The following is a 19,105-nucleotide window of genomic DNA, read 5'->3' as shown; positions in this document are numbered from 1 at the left end:
TTCATTTTACCCCTCCTGGGAAGAGTCGCATCAAGTAGATCAACCAGTTACCTGGAAGGAAAGGAGACTTATTGTTTTAAATACAATCTCTCAAACCTGAGGTAATTCATTTCCATGGAAAAGCATTCCAGTGTGCTTGCTTTAAAAAAAAAATCACCCACACCTTTTATACACAGTTTGGGTTTGTTGCTACTTTCAGATGTCAAAACGCCCAGCAAAATATTTTTGAAACCCAGAGAACTACACCAGCTCTCTGCCTAAAATGCCAGCCAGTCATCTTCACTCCAGCACATCTTGTTGAGAGGAATGCACTCTTACTGTTCCAATCTCTTCCCCCACTTCTCACCAGCAAGGAACGGGAGATGAATCACCCACATCCACAAGTGCTTTAATAGCTTGCAGTGAGAATATATGCCTAGTCAAGAGTGCCACGAACTTTAAATAGAATTGAGCTGACTGGAACATTCGCTTACAGGGCCGATGTCGGAGAAGATGATTTGGGAGCACGTGTGAGGTGTCACTCACCTACAAAGCACCTCCCTGCATTTAATACTAGTTTGAAGACTGGAATGTGCTATGCTCATGGGATAGGCACACCACTGTAGCCTTTTTTAAAGAAACATTAGACTTCACTTCTGGATGGCTTGTAGATTAAATTGGATTTCTTCCAATTAAACTTCCCTATCTTTTCCTCTCCCAATCATCTCGTCCCCAAATTCTGTCATTAATCATATGAAGCATAATGTTTGAGCTAAGTCAATCTTGTGAAGTCAGGGCAGACAAACTTGCCATATTCACCAAGAATTGGGCAGCTCCCATCCATTCTTTGACTCTTCCTTGTGCTTTGGAGGGATGCTTGTTGGCCAAGTCCATCAACACTGTCATCTTCCTTGATTCTATTTCTTCGCTGTAGTTCGGCCTACTTCAGTAGGTGGCTTTGGAACTGCCACATGCAAAGCTTTTAAACTTCTCGGGCAATAATTGGGGAACTACCTCTTTTAACTCACAAACCATGGAAGAGCTCCCTGCCACAAAAAATCTGCACATTTGTATCTTCTGACTTCCCAGTTTGGTGTAGTGGTTAAGTGTGCAGACTCTTATCTGGGAGAACCAGGTTTGATTCCCCACTCCTCCACTTGCACCTGCTGGAATGGCCTTGGGTTAGCCATAGCTATCGCAGGAGTTGTCCTTGAAAGGGCAGCTGCTGTGAGAGCCCTCTCAGCTCCATCTACCTCACAGGGTGTCTATTGTGGGGGGAGGAGATATAGGACAGTCATGCCCAACTTCGAACAGGTCGTGATCTGTTTTTTCCGGACAAAAGTGCTGGTGATCTACCACCATGAAAATTAAGTTTCAAATTAGTTTCGAATTAGATTTTAACCCACCAAAGTTGGGTTCCACCGCCCCCTCCCCCAATTTACAATGCACCTTCTGTCATTTACTGGTAAGCAAAATAAGCAAAAACAAAACAGAGATGAAGATCCAGAAAGAACTGCAAACAGTTTTTCTTAAATTTTTATTGTTATAACTTTAACTGTCTTCATAACTTTCTTTAACTTTTATTGAGTAATTTGTGTTAAATGTAGGTCAAGAATTGATCCAGGCTGATCTTCCACAATCTTTAAAATTTCACTCTTTAGTGAGACGTCTGAGCCTGCATTTCATCCACCAGCTTTTTGAAGTTGGGTGAATATTGCGTGAGGGCCAGTTTCAGGAAATCCTGGAGATGTTCATCTGTCATGTTGGAACGCTGTGTACTCTGTCTTTTTCAGATGGGAAAACGCAGATTCACACAAATAGGTTGAACCAAAACAGTAGTGTACAGCTTTATTGCATTTTCTCAAGTTGGGGAATTTGTTTCTAGGCACTAGCTTCCAAAACGATTCTAGCTCAGCACGGCTCTTGAGAAAAATGTCATTTTTAAGGGTTACTATTTTGTTTTCAAGAGATGCCTTGTTCAATGAGTAATTTTTACTTATAGCAGCTGCAGTTTCCTTAATGTCCATATCTGCTTTGAATGGGTATGACAAGTACTCCACAACTTTTTCAATTCTTTGGAGGTCACAGAATCTTTTTTCAAATTCCTGGATAACAGAGCAGATTTCTGTCACATACTTCTCGTTCTGAAAAACAAAATTTGGATATTGTCCCAGATGGTCCTGTGTATTAGGAAAATGATTAAAAGTGTTGTTTGCAAGGTCAGTCATCATTAGCTCAAATTTGCTCTGGTAGGATGAAACTCTACTCATCTCACCAATGCATTTTTTACCTTGTAGATCAATGTTCATATCACTTAGTTTGCCTGTAAAGTCAGCGAGAAATGCCAGATCACATAACCACTCATCTTCCAACTCTGCTTTGTCATCTTCCCTCTCCTTCAAAACCCTTATTTCATTCAGCAAATCACAAAATCTTTGCAGAAATTTGTGCCTACTTAGCCACTTTACATCTGTGTGCAAAATGATTTCCGCTGCCCCTTCAAGAGTAAGATTGAAAAGCCATCTTTGAAGTGATCTTCCACAAACTAAATTTACAATTTTGAAAGTGATGTCCATGACAGTCTTTGTATTGAGTCTCTTGCTTGCCAAAACTTCCTGGTGAATGATGCAATGGTAAGAAAGGAAATCTGGAAAGTCGTCATGCTGTCTACAGAGGCCTATGAAACTGTTAACCTCACCTGTCATTGCTCTTGCACCATCAGTAGTGATGGAAACAAGTTTATGCAATGAAAGATTGCACTTTGTCACAAAAGAATGGAAAGAGCTGAATATTTCCTGACCAGTAGTTCAATCTTTTAAAGAAATCATTCCAAGTAGTTCTTCTTTAACACTGAAGTCTTCAAAAACCACCCGGATAAAGACTAGTAACTGGGCTATGTCTCTTATGTCTGTAGAGTCATCCAGTTGGAGTGAGAAAGCAACACAGACTGAAACATCCTCCAACAATTGTTCAGTTGTGTCTCCACACATCTTTTCTATTCACCATTTCTTGACTATTGTACATCTTGAAAGCAGCTATGATCTCTCTTATTTTTAAATCCTTCAAAAAGATTGTCTGCTGCTTCAAGAAAACAATCTTACAAATTCTCCTTCATTGAAAGGTTTGCATTTCTTTGCGATCAGGTTGCTCACCTTGAAGGATGCCATGGTTGCATTGACTGAATGTGATTTAAGTTCTTTGAGCTTTAGTTTACGAATTTCACTTTTGGGTGAAAAATCAGCATCAAACATTGCTATGCAGAGCCTTATAATGACGCTCCAGATTACCTTTTGGGCAAGGATACAGCAGCGTTACAAAGTAGACAACAACACTTGTCTTTCACCATGATGAAGTAGTCCCATTTCCCATTCATCATGAAAGTGGTAGGTCTTGCTCTTCTTTGGAACACTCATCTTCGGTAGCTGGGGTGTTAAGTTAACACTGGCTGAATCTGGTCCAAAACTGTCACTGTCCCAAAGTATTAAAGATCAGCAGGAACTGAAGACCTCTAGATGATGCCAAAACTACACATGCAGTTCTAAAAGTAAAAATAAGAATTCATCATACTGGCACCAATAATCAAATACCACCACACCAAACAATCATCAAAAAAAACCAAACATCTGTCCAGCAAAACCATGAGACCAAGTGGGGCTGGTGATCTACCTCTGACCCCTCCATGATCTACTGGTAGATCGCAATCTGCCTGTTGGACATACCTGATCTATATTGTAAGCCACTCTGAGTATGCAGTCTTCTTCCTTTTCCAAGCAAAATAAGAATTACTAGATTCTGTCAGGAAGTGTCAGCAATATTTGAGTCACCCAATAATCAGTTGTTTGGTCAAGTAACAAATCAAAAGTAGAAACAAGCAGCAGCAGTTCGACAGTGAGATGTTCTCATCCCCCCATTTTAAAATTTATATATGAACTCTCCCATTCTTTGCTAGTTTCCCACTGCAAACAAAACTAACTTAATGGATAACCCCCCCTTAATAGCAAGTGAATAGATTGTGTGTTGCTAGGATATGGAACGTGCATTAAGTGGGATTTCTGGGGTTTGGTGGTGTTGGGGTTTTTTTAAACAAAATCATAGTGTTATGTCGTCAAAGAGCAAACTGAGCAATGTCAACAGTTCAATTTATTTACAAAGTTCCTGCCAATACAGAATGTGAAAAAGATACAGAAGTGGCACAATTTATACATACAAGTAAGTAGCTGTAGTTAAAAGAATCAAAAGTCCCATCCGCCTACTCATCTCTAAATATAGGCAACAAGAAACAAAGTTAATGACATGCAGAAACTTCATTTCTAGAGTGTAGAACTTGTTCTGAAACCTTAAATTACAAAGAAAATAGAAGAATAGGGGAAATAGGGTGAATTTTAAATGAAAGCCTATGGATTTTTTAAAAAATAGCAGCGATAATGAAGTCAGCTCTACGTCTTCATACCAAAATCTGTGCATGAACTGTCTGTGTATATATATCTGTGCCTTTTATATATATATATAAAGTATTTCACTAAGTCTTGGAGATCACTTTTAAAATTGGGTCTCCTTTCAAGGACTATAAATACAGTTACAGTGATTGTTTCTCCTGGAGGGGCTTTGCCATTTTGTTGGACAAAATTATTCCTAGCAGCTAAATGAGATTGGATCAATTTATACATAGGTGAAAACGTTGCACATTTCTATCAGACCAACAACGCAGTGTCACTATGCCAGAAGCAAGTCATGCTTCCATAAACCTACTTAGATGGTCTATAAACATAGGTTTCATGCAAATGCTGGAAGTACGAAGCATTTAAAACATTGGTCTGTGCATTAGTTACGTTAAATGCATCCAACTGATAAATATACAAAGCCCATTTCAAAAGCAAACCCCACTTTTCTTAGCCAGCAGAGGTATCAGTGAGCAACTGCTAAAGTTACTCATTTTATTTATTTAGTAAACGTCTCCAATGCTGCTTTATTTAAGAAGTCTTTTACACTGAGAAAATATATATATATTTCCATCCTGTAATAGGGTAATCTGTGCAAAATAAACCTATATCCATACCAAGTTCCAGTCCTCCCATTTGTTTTCTGGACAAATCAGACAATTCTTGGTGATTAGTTTAGTATTATCTAAAAAACTTGCTAACTGTCCACTAAGTGCTAACTAAGTACCACCATTCATGTCAGTAACTGGTCGCTTGAACAGCAAGGCCAGGGTTGTCAGTCATGATTTTAAGTCACGGCTCCATCTTCCCTCCCATTTCATATCAAGTGAGTTGTTGATCGACTTAAAGTATGGCTTCTTTTCTCAAATGCTGATGGAAGGTTGACCAGGGAAGGTGAGTGCATGCCCTGTTGAAAGAAACCAAGAAGTTACCAATGCATTTATCCTGCAGGCAGAAACACCTCTCGACATGACTATAAAAAGAAAACCTAGGAACAATTTTTAATTTTTTTTTTTGGGGGGGGGGGGAGGAAGGACTTCCCAAATTTTCCAACTTATTGTATATTTTGTACATTTGGACCAATTTTAGAGAATTTTTAATTTGTCCCAATTTGAATCTGCTGGAGGTTCAGGAAAGCTGTCCAAGTTATAATGCTTGCAGCCAACTCTCTTTTGCTTCACGTTTCAAATCGGTTACAAGCTTCCCATGTAAGCCTTTATCCCTCTGAGCTTCATGTTTTTGCGATACAAATATCTCCCCAGGTTTTCCAGCATAAAGGTCTTGCTACCCAGCCAGGCTTCCTCATTCACTGCTTAACCACAGTACAAATGACTCTGCCACAGAAGCATTTGCAAGCCTAAATAAAAAAAATTGCCACTTTGCTTTTAGCTAGGTCAAAAAAAAACAACCACCCAACCTTCAACTCCTAAACTGTTAAAAACCCTTCCAATGTTAATTGTTATATTGACATGCTTCAGCACTTGTTTCACTGCATGTTGATCGCCTGCAACCAGTTCCAGTAACGTGCCAACTGAGATCAAACCAGATCAAGCTCAGAGCATCCCCCTAGCACAAGATGGAAGACCGTCTTATGGCAAAGCAATGATCTTTCCACCTCTGGTTAGTGAAAGAGACAAGTGAGATTAAAACACCTAAACCACCACCATCCCGCCTCCAAAAAACTGTTGCTCTGCAGGCTGCCATCTCATTTACCCGTGAGGTACCAACGCCAATGTATCTTCTACAATCCAGACCCAAAGTAATGAAGCTATGGATAGGGATGGGCACAAACTGGGAAAATGTGGTTCAGTTTGTGGCTGAACTGTGAACGAAACCACAAACCGAACCAGGTCTGTTCATGAACCGAACTGGTTCATAGCCCCACAAACCCCATTGAAAAGAATCTTTAAACAGTGTTTGCAGAAAGCCTAAAAAAATAGCTGAATCATGGGGAGTAGAGCTTGCTCCCCACCACTCAGCTGCTTTGGCTTGTCTTGTGGAGTCCCTTTAGAAGACTGTGTTTAAAGGGGCTGCACAGGAAACCTGTGGGCTCAGCTGTATTGGGCTCTCTTGTCTAGCCCCTTTAAATGGAGATGCACAAAAGAGCCTGAAACTAGCCCAGCAAGACTTCTCCCCGTGGGCTCAGCTATATTGGTCTCCCTTGTGTAGCCCAATATGCGTAAAGGGAATGCACAAGATAGCCCCAAGTTGGGCTAATGGGGAGACTTCTCTCCACAGGGTCAGCTATATTGGGTTCCCTTGTGTAGCTCCTTTAAACACACCCTTCTAAAGAGACTGCACAAGAGAGCCCAAAACAGCTGACCAGTGGGGAGAGTTTTTAGGCTGTCTTCTGCTGTCTCTTTGACGTTTAAGGAGACTGTATAAAACATCCCGAAACAGCTTAATGGGGGAGTGCCTCCCCACTGTTCAACTGTTTTTGCTCCTTTCTACTCCATCCATGAACTGCTTTAAAAGATCATGAAAGTTCAGGATAGTAGACCCATCACAAACTTCTGTTTGCAAACCACAAACAGGACAAAACTGGTGAACAATTTTTCTTTGTGGTTCAGTTCATGCCCATCCCTAGTTGTGTAGGCCATTATATAAGAGAAAATGGGTCCTGGAACACGGCAAGCAAAGCCACTCCGCTTTCTGCTCACATGCTCAGAAAGATCAAGGTTTGTGGCAACACAGTTATTTGGATCGCAATTTTAGAAAACTTGCAAAGAAGACCAAAACAGACCAGTGCTTGTGATGACTACTTGGTTAACTGAAGAATGAACCAAGAACCCCATGTGCATAAGACCAACATGCACCTGAAGGGGAATACAGAACATGTGCCATATTGAAGCGAAGCCACCGTATTCCCCCAAAGTGCTCAACAGAAGATTACTGAGCTCACTTTAGGCAACGCTCTTGTGGTCATCAGACTCGTCAATCTTGGTGGCGATGATGGGGCATGGCCTGTCTGAGGAGTGGCTGTCTAAGCGTTCAGGGCTGCAAGCGACCCGCCCTTCTAGCCCAAGGGAAGCAGAGATCACTGGTCGAGGCCTAGAGCTTTGGGAGCCCCCATCAGAGTTGGAACGGTGCACGCTAACCATGTGCTTAACTGAGCTGTTCAAGCTGTATGTAGAAGAGCAGCGAGTCATCTAAAGACACGAGGTGAAGAGTTAATCCGCAGGTTGCACAAGAACCAGATTTAAAGCACTTGCATCTCAGTTCTCTCCCGGCTCTATTTATGTCAGCCAAAGAAAGAACCGAGCTAGCACAACACATTAACAGGCTTCCCTTGAACCCTTCCACCTGACATATTCAGAACCAGCTTGCATGAGATTTTACCCTTTCACAGATTATGCTACTGTACCAGGAAGGCTGTAATCATCTCAATTCAGTATTTAAGTAGTGCCCACCTTCAGAAAAAGAATCCGTTTTCAGCAAAAAGGCCATGCAGCTGCAGTTGCATTTATGTTGAGAAAAGCAAATACTGAAGTTGTTCCATCTCCAAGAAGAGATCCTTAGGTGCACATTACCACCATTTCATTCCAACCTTCAGCATTAGGTTACAACCAACGTACATGCATACCAGTTATAAAACATCTCCAGCATACCAAAGCAGGTTGGCCGGATTTGATGGCACAGTGGGATGCAGGAGTGCAGCGCGGTCTGGCCTAGACTACAGCTGTATGGAAACTCACCCTCATATCAGCAACTAGCTCTGAATCAGTACCTCGAAATTCAAAGTGCCAAATGGAGTTACAGTCTATGGCTTTTTATCCACCCACCAAACACAGTCATGATACTTAATGTCTGGACTCCACTTTGAAGGCTCCAAAGTGCTTCACATATATACTTTGTAAAAATGAATTCCAAGCACCATGTAAGTGGCTTACATCACACTGTGGATTATGGTTAACTTGCTTCCTGACCACAGTCTCTCCAGAAAACGTTAAAGCAAGGCTGAATTTCGGAAGTGCAGCAACAGCATGCTATGAAAGGAGAGGGGAGGTTTCAGGTCCCCATATGCCAAGTTGAATTCTAGAACTTTAGGTTTGTTTCTAATGCAAAGGGGAACACAACAAAGTCCTCTAGATCCAAAGCTAGGGGAGGGACGGTGGCTCAGTGGCAGAGCATCTGCTTGGGAAGCAGAAGGTCCCAGGTTCAATCCCTGGCATCTCCACTAAAAAAGGGTCCAGGCAAATAGGCGTGAAAAACTTCAGATTGAGACCCTGGAGAGCCGCTGCCAGTCTGAGTAGACAATACTGACTTTGAAGGACGGAGGGTCTGATTCAGTATAAGGCAGCTTCATATGTTCATACGTTCAAAGCTCTAACCCAGGGGCTACAGAGCGCAAAAGATGCTGGCTCCTCACCTACCCTCAACAGGGGGCCAAATTCTAGAGCTGCAGGATCTGAAAAAATTGCATTGCTCTTTCTTGGTTTCGGAAACAGTCATCTAGCTTTTAAATCAGGGGTGTCAAACATGCAGTCCGGGAGCCAAATCAGGCCCCTGGAGGACTCCTATCAGGCCCCCAAGCAGCTTGCTGTCATCTGATTCCTTCTCCCTATGTCCTGCTTCCTTCTGCATAACAGCTTGCTTTGCAAGGCTTGCTCAATTGCACAGCAGAGCTATTGAGCCAAGCCTCTCTTCCTTCTATTGGCTGAGACTCTCCCTCCCCCCAGTCCCGAGGGGAGAGAAGGAAAGAGCCACAGCTTCCTTTGACCAGTTCCCTGGATCCCATGGGAGAAACACAAAGAAAGCATCTTTAAGACCAGCGAGTGCTAACGTTTTAAGCATCTTTAAATTATTTTTTTAAAAAATGTTTGTGTCTGTGTCTTTTATAAAGTTTATATCTCTGCTTCCTAATCTTAAATAGGTACACACATGGCCCGGCCCAACAAGATCTCATTTATGTCAGATCTGGCCCTCATAAGAAATGAACTCAACACCACACCCCCGTTTTAGATGCCAGGGCTTTGGAAGCCAGCAGAGGAGTGATTTGGCTCCCCCACTTGATCAGTTCCCCTTTGCCACAGGTGAGGGAATGCCTCCCAGCACCCATGCTCATGACCACAGGCAAGCTTGCAGAGCTGAGGGTTTTCCTGGGGCTCAGCCTAGCTCTTAGGGAATTTTCTTTTCTTTCCCTGGTTCAGAAACAGAGTAGCAGATCTCAATTTCTGCTTTAAACTAAAGCAAAAGTAGTTTGCTTGTTTTCACCCTAGCAGCTGCAGGGGCTGTTTATATGCTGCCTGTATCATCTTTGTGTTTTGCTTTGTGTTCTTTCAATGAAGTTTCTTTCTAGATTTGCTATTTTCTAATAAAGACAGGGTAAAAAAAAAAGCAAACCACCCCAAAAGCCAGCTGCAGGGCTCGTGCCCACGCAGTTCTTGCATCCTGCCAGGATTCCATAGCAGCAGGAAGAAAACATACATGTAGTCTTTTCTCCCCTTTTAGGAGGCCAGATAGGAACAGTTTTATAGTGAGGCATATTTGGAACTTTGACCATGTTCATGTAACCCCTTGCAACTGGCTCTGTTGTGCTGTCTGTGTCACCAGCAGAGGATCCGGCCACTACAGGCAGGGTCTGAAGCTAAGCTAACCGTGGCTCACCCAAGTGACCATCTAGTGAGTCAAAGGGCAGGAAATGAACCAGGGACTTCTGGCTCACAGCTTAGCATGTGGAACTATGCTGTGCCCAGTTCCCACCTCTATGATACAAATCCATACCCCCCCCTTCTGCCAAAATGGAAATTTAGGAGATGACACAGCAGTTAACTTTTTCAAGAGCCTCCTGGTAAAAGTACAAAGGTAGAGAAAAGTGAATTTAGCACCCAGTTCTAGGCCAGGCTGTGCCCAACAGACTTTCCTCTCTTGTGCGAAGATGGCACAACTGTATGGCTAACTCCTCTCTTTCACAGGCAGAGTATGGTTTTTTTTGGTGTCTTTGGCCTGCAAAGCCCCCTAATGCAGCCTAAGGAAATTCAGCACTATGGTGGGCTCCATCCACGCAACATCATGAATGATGAAAGGAGGCCTGAAGAAGTGGACAGAGCCGGGTGTCATCACCTATTAATAAACGCGGTTGTATGTTTTGCTGGCACTCTGTTGATGAGCAGCCGGCTAGAGGCCGCCTCAGAACATCTGGTCATGTGTTTGAAGCCCGGGGTTGGTTGGTTAACATGGAGCAAGCTGGAACTAAATGCAGTGAAGACAGAGGTTTTGTGGCTGGGCCAGAGGGAGGGATGGACCGGCTTGCCGGCTCCCCTTTCTTGATGAGGTGCCATTGACGGTGAGCCCGTCCATCAAGAGGTTGGGAGTGATCCTGGATGCCTCCCTTCCAGTGGAGGCCAAGGTCACAAAGATAGTTAAAATGGTGTTCTACCACCTTTACCAGGTTAAATATTTGGCCCCGTACCTGTCACCCTCTGGTCTAGCTACAGTGACCCATGCAACAGTCACCTCCAGGCTGGATTACTATAACTTGCTTTACATAGGACTTCCCTTGAGGTTGATCTGGAAAATACAACTGGTTCAGAACGCAGCTGCAAGGGTATTGACAGGAACACCCTCTAGAGCACATCTCCAATCGGTGCTTTATCTGCTGCACTGACTCCAGATTGAGGCAGGATCAAGTTCAAGGTTCTGGGGCTGACCATTAAAAGCCCTTAATGTTCAGGGACCAGCATACCTCTGGGACCGCCTATCCTGGTACGTCCCACATAGAGCATTACATGCGGATGATCAAAATCTGCTGGTCCCAGCCCAAAGAGCATCTAGCTGTCCTTGACTACGGCAAAGACTTTTTTGGCCCTGGCCCCAGCCTAGTGGAACACTCTTCTAGGAGAGATCAAGACCGTGAAGGATCTGGTACAATTCCTCAGGGCCTGTAAAACGAAGTTGTTCCGCTGCACCTACAATTGAGGGCAGTATCAGGGCAGCAGCCAATAGGCTATAGCCACAGTCTGGCCTTCCCCTTCTCTCCCTGCTTTCCCCCACCTTTCCCCTTCTTAGTCATTCTGAATACTGCCCCTGTATTAATTTTTATGCCATCCTGATTTTTTTTTACATAAATTGTCATATTGATTTTACTGTTTTTATGGTTTTTGAATAATTACACGTTATATTTAGAAACCTCTTAATTGTATATTTATAAGATGTTATAACCCGCTCTGAGCCGGTTTCGGGGAGAGCTGGCTCTAAGCTGAACTAAATAAATACATAACAGTATGTAAAGAGCAGTTACAGGATCAGATAAAACAAGTGAACATTCCTAGCATTTGGCCCAAGCAAGAAGGAAAGAAGAAATTCCCTCAACCTCATAAAATTCCAGGGAGCTTAATGAGCGATATTGTGAAGAAGCCTATCTATGTATATTTAGGACAGAGGGCGCTACAGTCTTGCTTGATGTGATGCCAGTTCTTTGCACAGCCTTCCCATGGGGAGGAGCTGCAGAGGTGCAAAAGGCAGGCCCTTGAAAACTGATTTTTTTTTTTTTGTGGCTGAAGAATCTGGCAAATTTCCCAGCTCAGTGCTTGAAAAGTGGATCTCTTAGCCTCAAGAGGGCAGATTCTACCCCACTAAAGGTACCGTGTTCTGCAACATTGCCACCAGAGTGTGCTCTGCTTCTGGTTGGTTAACTACTATAGAGGTGTTCTGACTTCAAAAAGGATAGCATGACGTGTGTTCTGTAATTACCAAACAGGAGTCTATCCTGGATCTAATGTCTGTCAAAATGATTCGAAGGGGGGGGGAGGGGTGTCCATTCTGGGTTTTAAAGAGAACTGTGGAGATTCATGGAGGGTAGCATCCATCAGTGGCGACTACCCAAAGTGTATAAACAAAATCTCCATATGCAGAGGAAGCGAACCCCAGAATGTCTGTGCTAGGAGGCAACATCAGGGGAGGGATTTAGCCTCTGCCTGTCCACTGGCACTCCAGGGGAAATAGTTGGCCACTGTGTGAAACAGGATACTGGACCAGAGGTATGACACCACAGAGCTCATGTGCTTTCATTCTTATATCGACTCAGAACTCATTGTAGCCAGCAAACTGCTCTCTTGATATTTGCTGAACCTAAAGACACTCACTCTTCTTTCAGCATTACACTGTCCAGGATAAAGTGAAGAACAATACTAAGTAAGGTCCATACAGCAATGCTGGAGCTTTGTAAAGCTTTCAAAAGAACGTAAGAGACGCCATGTTGGATCAGGCCAATGGCCCATCCAGTCCAACACTCTGTCACACAGAGGCCCAAAAACCTCAGGTGCCATCAGGAGGTCCACTAGTGGGGCAAGGACACTAGAAGCCCTCCCGCTGTTGCCCCGCCCCCAAGCATACAGAGCATTACTGTCCCAGACAGAGAGTTCCATCTATACCCTGTGGCTAATAGCCACTGATGGACCTCTGCTCCATATGTTTATCCAATCCTCTCTTGAAGCTGGCTATGCTTGCAGCTGCCACCACCTCATTGTCAGTGAATTCCATGTGTTAATCACACTTTGGGTGAAGAAGTACTTCCTTTTATCCGTTCTAACCCGACTACTTAGCAACATTTCAATTCAACAGGCTCTGAATCTAAAGCTTTATACAGACTGCTTCCAATTTCTGTTATTTTTCAATATCCCTGATACAATATAGGCTGATGATATAAGTCATTAATCCTCCCAAGTTTTAGAAAACCCAGCTATACTACTTTGGCATAGGGGCCAAAGTGACCCCACATTATAGTAAAAAGCAATGGAAACCTGATAGCTCTCTCAGTTATGGCATCAGCTACTAAGGGAAAAAAAATCAGGCCTCAACTTTCTTCAGAAAGGAGACAAATTTGGAATTGGGGTCAAAAATACCCCTCATTGAAAACATCAAAACCCCGCAAAAACGTAAATGGGGTCAACTTGACCCCACCATTTTTAAAGCAGAAGACATAGTTGGGAATCTATAAAACAGTTTATTTTAAAGAAAGCAATCACTGTAACCTTCCACATACACACACACCAAATATGTAAAGTTGAGAAGGTGGCTCAGAGGTTTGGGAAATTTGAAGGTGAACAGTTAAGTGCACAGGTGGCTACGGGTCATCTAGAGTAACTTCTCCCTGCAAAGTTGAGATGATCAAATCAAGAGCTGAAAAATTCGAAGGATAAAGGGAACCAATCAGCTCAGTGGACAGATGGCTAGGGTCATCTAGAGCACTTTTTTTTTTTGCCACTGTGTGACACAACGTGTTGGACTGGATGGGCCATTGGCCTGATCCAACATGGCTTTTCTTATGTACTTCCCCCCCCCCCCCCATTTGAGATCACTCTGAGGTTTGCAAAATTTGAAGGGCAAAAGGGAAACAATTCGCTCAGAAAACAGGTGGCCAGGGGTCATCTAGAGTTCCAGGCTTCATGGCTCTTTCAAGTATGGAAGATGTGAGGTTCAGAGGATGCCTTCAAACATGTCTTGTCTTGCAACAGGGTATGGAATGACCCCATTTCCAAAAATCCATGAGGGTGTTAGCATGAGGGAAGCTTTGACAGAGCAAACACAGGGCTTTTTTACCTCCTCCTACTATATACTCAACAATTCAGGTTGCAAAGACTGCTTTCCCTTGGGGTCATTGCAACCCCCAATTCCAAAAGTGTTCTAAATCCTCAAGGCCAAAATAACGTCTATAAATGAGAATTTTTTTTTAATTATGAGAAATATTTCACTATTGCTCCACCTTTCTATATAACGGAGATAATAGGTGTTGGTCCATCTATCTAAACACGGGAACAGTGCTACAATCATTTTTTCCAATATTTTTGGGGTTAATAGAACCCCAAATTACAATTATGCGCAATGCTTCATTTTCAAGCCAAGTCTATTGGGACCAGATTGACCCCATTTTCCATCTTGATGAAACTCAAAACTAAAAAAAGAAAGGTTGTGGGGAGGAGAGAGAGAGGGACTTCCGAGCACTTCAGTTCACTGAGGAGAAGGAATAACAGGAGGTTGGTGCCTGTAGAAAGCTTTAAATGGGTAAACCATTTCCCCCCCATGACTCTGGGGTCAAAAATACCCTGATTCCTTAGGAGGGTTAAAACTACTGTCTTCCTGTATTTTTAATTTAGGACTGTGACAGATTTATTGCGTCGTTTACTTGTCCATCGTGAAAGTCATGGGGCTTCTCTCGATGTACCAGAAGCACTGAGAACTACTCAGTGATGAGCTGATAAAGCAGATTGATGGGCATTTACTTACAGTGAGTGACGACATACTGGCCAGGCGTCCCCCTAAGTAATTCTCGCTAGTTGTGCCTTCAGCACTGCTGTGTGCCATCAGAGCTCTTCGAAGGGCTCTCTTGGGTGTCTTGGAGAAAGAGAACACTCGGGTAACCTGCAGAAGTTGACAAGAGACAGATCAAGTAAAACTTCAGAGAAAACACTCAAAATGAGCTAACAACTGACAACTGTACTGCACAACCTGTAGTTTTATTTCCTTGGAGCATTTTTAGAGCCACTTTTTGATGATGTTTTCAAATCAAGCTTTAATTGTGATTTGCTATGCCTATCTCTAGCCGAAACATAGCAACCATCTCAGTTCGCAGTATGCCAGTTCCAACTTTGCATTTCTCTTTCCTCTGCAGTTTCTATGGAGTTATTTTTTCCCAAAGAAATGAAAGCGTTCCTTGCACCAGCAGTAGAAACTAAAACCGCCTAACAGAAATGGTATGAAACAGCCTTGAGAGGAGAAAAGAAACCAGCATACCACAGCTAAAAGCTCCCTGCAATGTTTATTTCAAACATTTTAGCCACTTTTCCACCCAACTTGGTGTCCCCAAAGCAGCAAAGAACAAAAAGATTAAAAATACAAATAAAAATATAAAAACATTTAAAACAAAACACACAAACAGATGAACAAGAGAAATGGTCTAGGAGAACCAGGGATGGAATACCAGACAAAACAAAGAAGTCTTCAGCTGCTAATAATAGAGAGGAACAGACAAATCTCCCTGCTCCATAGCATTAGTGCCATGATGGAGAAGTCTCTTGGAAGGGGGTGGAGTTGGCACCAGTCTAGCCATAGATGTTGGAGGCACCTGAAGCCAGGCGTCCAAAATTGACAACAGTGGTCTGGCAGTAGATTGGGAGTCAACTGTCCTTAAGGTATGCTGGCCCCAAGCTGCAATTAGGCTTACTGTTCAAAATGACATGTGGAAGAAGACTGCAGATTTATACCCCACCCTTCTCTCTGAATCAGAGACTCAGAGCAGCTTACAATCTCCCATATCTTCTCCCCCCACAACAGACACCCTGTGAGGTGGGTGGAGCTGAGAGGGCTCTCACAGCAGCTGCCCTTTCAGGGACAACCCCTGCGATAGCTATGGCTAACCCAAGGCCATTCCAGCAGCTGCAAGTGGAGGAGTGGGGAATCAAACTTGGTTCTCCCAGATAAGAACCCGCGCACTTAACCACTACACCAAACTGGCTCTCCTATGGAGAGGCATACATGTAACTTTGAATTCTGAACAATTTGCTGTACTAGGATATTAATTTTCTCTTCAGAAATTGAACAAAGAATCCTTTTATAGAGCTGAAAGACCTAAAAACATATTCCTCTCAAAGAGCTTGCACTGTTCCTGCCCAAGTACATTAAAAGGTAACTTTTTCACTGCCACAGAAAGTGATGGTGACTACAAGCATAGACAGCTGTGACAGACTGCCATTTTGAAGATCATAAGTGCTGTGTAAACAGGTAATGGACTGTGAAGGGTAATGCCTAAGAGAGCCAGAGAGACTTGAGTGACAGGCTGTTCAAAGGAATTTGATTGTTTAGCATCAGTTGAGTAGACAGAGACTTCTAGAGAATTCAGTCTGGGTCTAGCCCTAACAGAGAAGTGTTGGGTGCTGACAGGGTTTGTGCTTATTCCTGACTGAGAGAAGTTTAACACAGATGGAGAACTGGGAAGGCTGACAAGGAGGAATGGGTGGGCTGGTGAAGACTCCCATCCTGGCTAGAAAAGGGGATAGATCTAAGGCGTGGAATGATCCCTGGTCTGGTGTGTTTAGAAACTGCCAGCTGATACCAAGAGTCAATTAAACTCAAGAAGGTGTACGCGGAAACAAAAGCTTCTCATCTTAAAGATTCTAAGACTGTGAAAAGTTTAAGAATCTCTCAATTGCTTGAAACACATGAACTGCAGTTTGTGTCTATACTGATTTACCTCAGAGCTCATTATTGACTTACCTTTTTACCCCTGATTTCACCTGACCTTTTCCCCTCTACACTGAATAAAATATTTTGTCAGTTTTGAACTTAAAAGCCTCTTGTGTTCCATTAGAGAAGTTTAAGAGGGTGATCTTGTCCCTTTCCTCAAGTTCCTGGGCTGAGCCAGAAGCAAAATATCATAATGTGACAGAAAAGAAGACAGAAAGGGCTGCTCAGTCAGAAAGGGAAGGAAAAACAGAGGGAAAATCTTGCCTTTGAGGGAGGGAAGTGGGCTAGGTCATCATAAAAGCTTCAAGAGGGTATTGGATAAATATATGGAACAGAGGTTCATCAGTAGCTATTAGCTGCAAGATACAGCCGAGAGAGAGAGAGACAGATGGAACACTGTGTCTGGGGCACTAATGCTCTGTATTCTTCATGCTTGGTAGCAACAGTGGGAGGGCTTCTGGAGTTCTGGTCCTGTTGATGGACTTCCTGATAGCACCTGGATTTTGGCCACTGTGTGACAGAGAATGCTGGACTGGATGGGTCACTGGCTATATCCAACACGGCTTCTCTTACACTCTTGAGTCGTGCATTCATTGAACCCCTCACCTTTTTGGATGTTTTCTTTATGGCCCGGGATGCCCTGCTTAATGTACTGTCCATATCTTTTGTGTTTACTTCAATGGAATCTGGATCAGTAGCATAAATAAGATTTTCCTGTAAAGAAAATCCCCCCCCCCCAAGAATTAACTTGCAGACAAAAGCAAACAATCTTGCATATCCACATTTCAAAGATCCAAATATACTAAAACCCTACAGTTTCATATGCAATGTCTCTGCTTCCTACTTACATATGAGAGAAAACATGGACACAATATTAAAAATCAGAGGGCATGCTACCTATACCTGAATACCAAGAGAGGAGTTACAAAATCACCACCTCCAAACATTTGACTGCTCAGACAACAAGTAGGAAAGCATTCCCCATAAAACTAAGGCCTTTGCTGCCACCCTGAGGCACACATGTGTCTGAGCACAACTGTTCCAAAAATAAGCTCCCTTCATTCTAGAAACAGGAATGGGAGCAGTTTTGAGTCAGAAGATGAGGAAGTTTAGATCTACACTTTACAAGGGGGCAAATCTGTTGAGAGCCTAGTTATAATGCAGCTCACAACCTGAATTAGGGCGCTTAGATAGTACAGTAAAAATCTAAAGTTACATTTTTTAAAAAGACTGTCAGAATAGCAAAAGCTTCTACTGTTTCAAAGATAGCACCAGGCGCTGAAGAGAGGGAAGGCAGACTGGTATAGCCTGATCTCATTAGATCTCAGAAACGAAGCAGGGTCAAGACTTGGAGGGGAGGCCACCAAGGACGACTCTGCAGAGGAAAGCAATGGCCATACCACTTCTGCTTAATCATTTGCCTTCAAACCCCTCACTGGGATTGCTGTAAATCAGCTTGCACTTTACACACACATTGGGCCCTGGAAGGATATTAAAGCAAGACTTTTACCTGGTGCTAGATAACAGGAATGACTGTCGACTATTTTGTCATAGGGAGACAGAAATTATTTACTAGTTCTTGCTACGAGAAAGCCAGAATGCAACACGACACCAGCTCAGCATTATGGACAGGACACAGGCACAACCAGGTCTTAAGAGCATGAACTAAGGTATCTGGACTTCTCCACTTTTTATTTCACATCAGCCTGATGAACTCCAAAAACCCGCACACTGCCATGTGCCATTTTCGCTGGTCCTAATAAGAGGTGTTACACAGACAGTGGTTTTGGATTTTGCTTTTTGCTTTTTGCACCAACCCTACTGCCAGCAGCTTCTTTCAGGGAAAAGCATCAAGTCCAACGGGGCATTTATGCCTTATTTTAATTATTGCTGTATACTGTTTACTGCCGCTTTGAAATATATATATTTTAGTGTTTGACAGATTGGGGATGAGAGGAGATTTGATTTTATTACCCGCCTCCAGCACTTTAGTGGAGAGGCAGTTTAAAAATATTTCTTAATAATATGCGCAACTAAAGCTGCAGCCTACGATAGAAAATAGAGAAGACATAGTCTTTCACTGTATTAAGGTCCTGCTAGAACACACGACAGCTTATTTGGAAAAAAGCCCCACTGACCTGAAACACATTTGGAATTCTGCAGTTTAGTAATTGTTTCAGAGACTGACGCTAGCACAGCAACAAACACCCAGAAGCAAGCTGCCCATGTTGCTCTAAGAGCCAGAAATGCACAATAGTATTTAGCATTAAAGCATTGTCTCTTGTACCTGTGGTTTTTTAATTCAATATTTATGCCCTTGTTTTTCTCCCCAAGTGGGATCCAAAGTGGCTTATAATATCCTCGCTATCACCAGCTTTAGAGAGCAAAGTCTGAGTCCAGTGGCACCAACGAAGTTTAATTCTGGGTATAAACTTCTGAGTGTATAAGTTTCTTCAGATATCCTGTACTGAAGAAGTGTGCATGTACATGACAGCTTATACCCAGAA

The 19,105-nt window shown here is 42.9% G+C and overlaps 1 protein-coding gene across 1 annotated transcript in view; it reads right to left on the bottom strand.

Moving 5' to 3' along the window:
* Window positions 1-4,101: 4,101 nt before the first annotated feature.
* ECT2 (epithelial cell transforming 2) overlaps window positions 4,102-19,105 on the bottom strand; it is a 60,310-nt gene continuing 45,306 nt past the window's right edge. Inside the window, exons 24-26 of the mRNA XM_060242521.1 lie at window positions 17,205-17,312; window positions 14,643-14,777; window positions 4,102-5,325 (exon numbers count right to left, since the gene is read on the bottom strand). Of these exons, the coding sequence (XP_060098504.1) occupies window positions 5,236-5,325; window positions 14,643-14,777; window positions 17,205-17,312 (333 nt within the window). The 3' untranslated portion in view covers window positions 4,102-5,235. The remainder of the gene's footprint in view (window positions 5,326-14,642; window positions 14,778-17,204; window positions 17,313-19,105) is intronic.

This window comes from Heteronotia binoei, chromosome 6 (genome assembly GCF_032191835.1).
Source record: "Heteronotia binoei isolate CCM8104 ecotype False Entrance Well chromosome 6, APGP_CSIRO_Hbin_v1, whole genome shotgun sequence".
In the NCBI taxonomy this organism is placed as follows: domain Eukaryota; kingdom Metazoa; phylum Chordata; class Lepidosauria; order Squamata; family Gekkonidae; genus Heteronotia; species Heteronotia binoei.
Note: the sequence above shows the minus strand (reverse complement) of the source record. Positions and strands in the feature narration are given on the sequence as shown.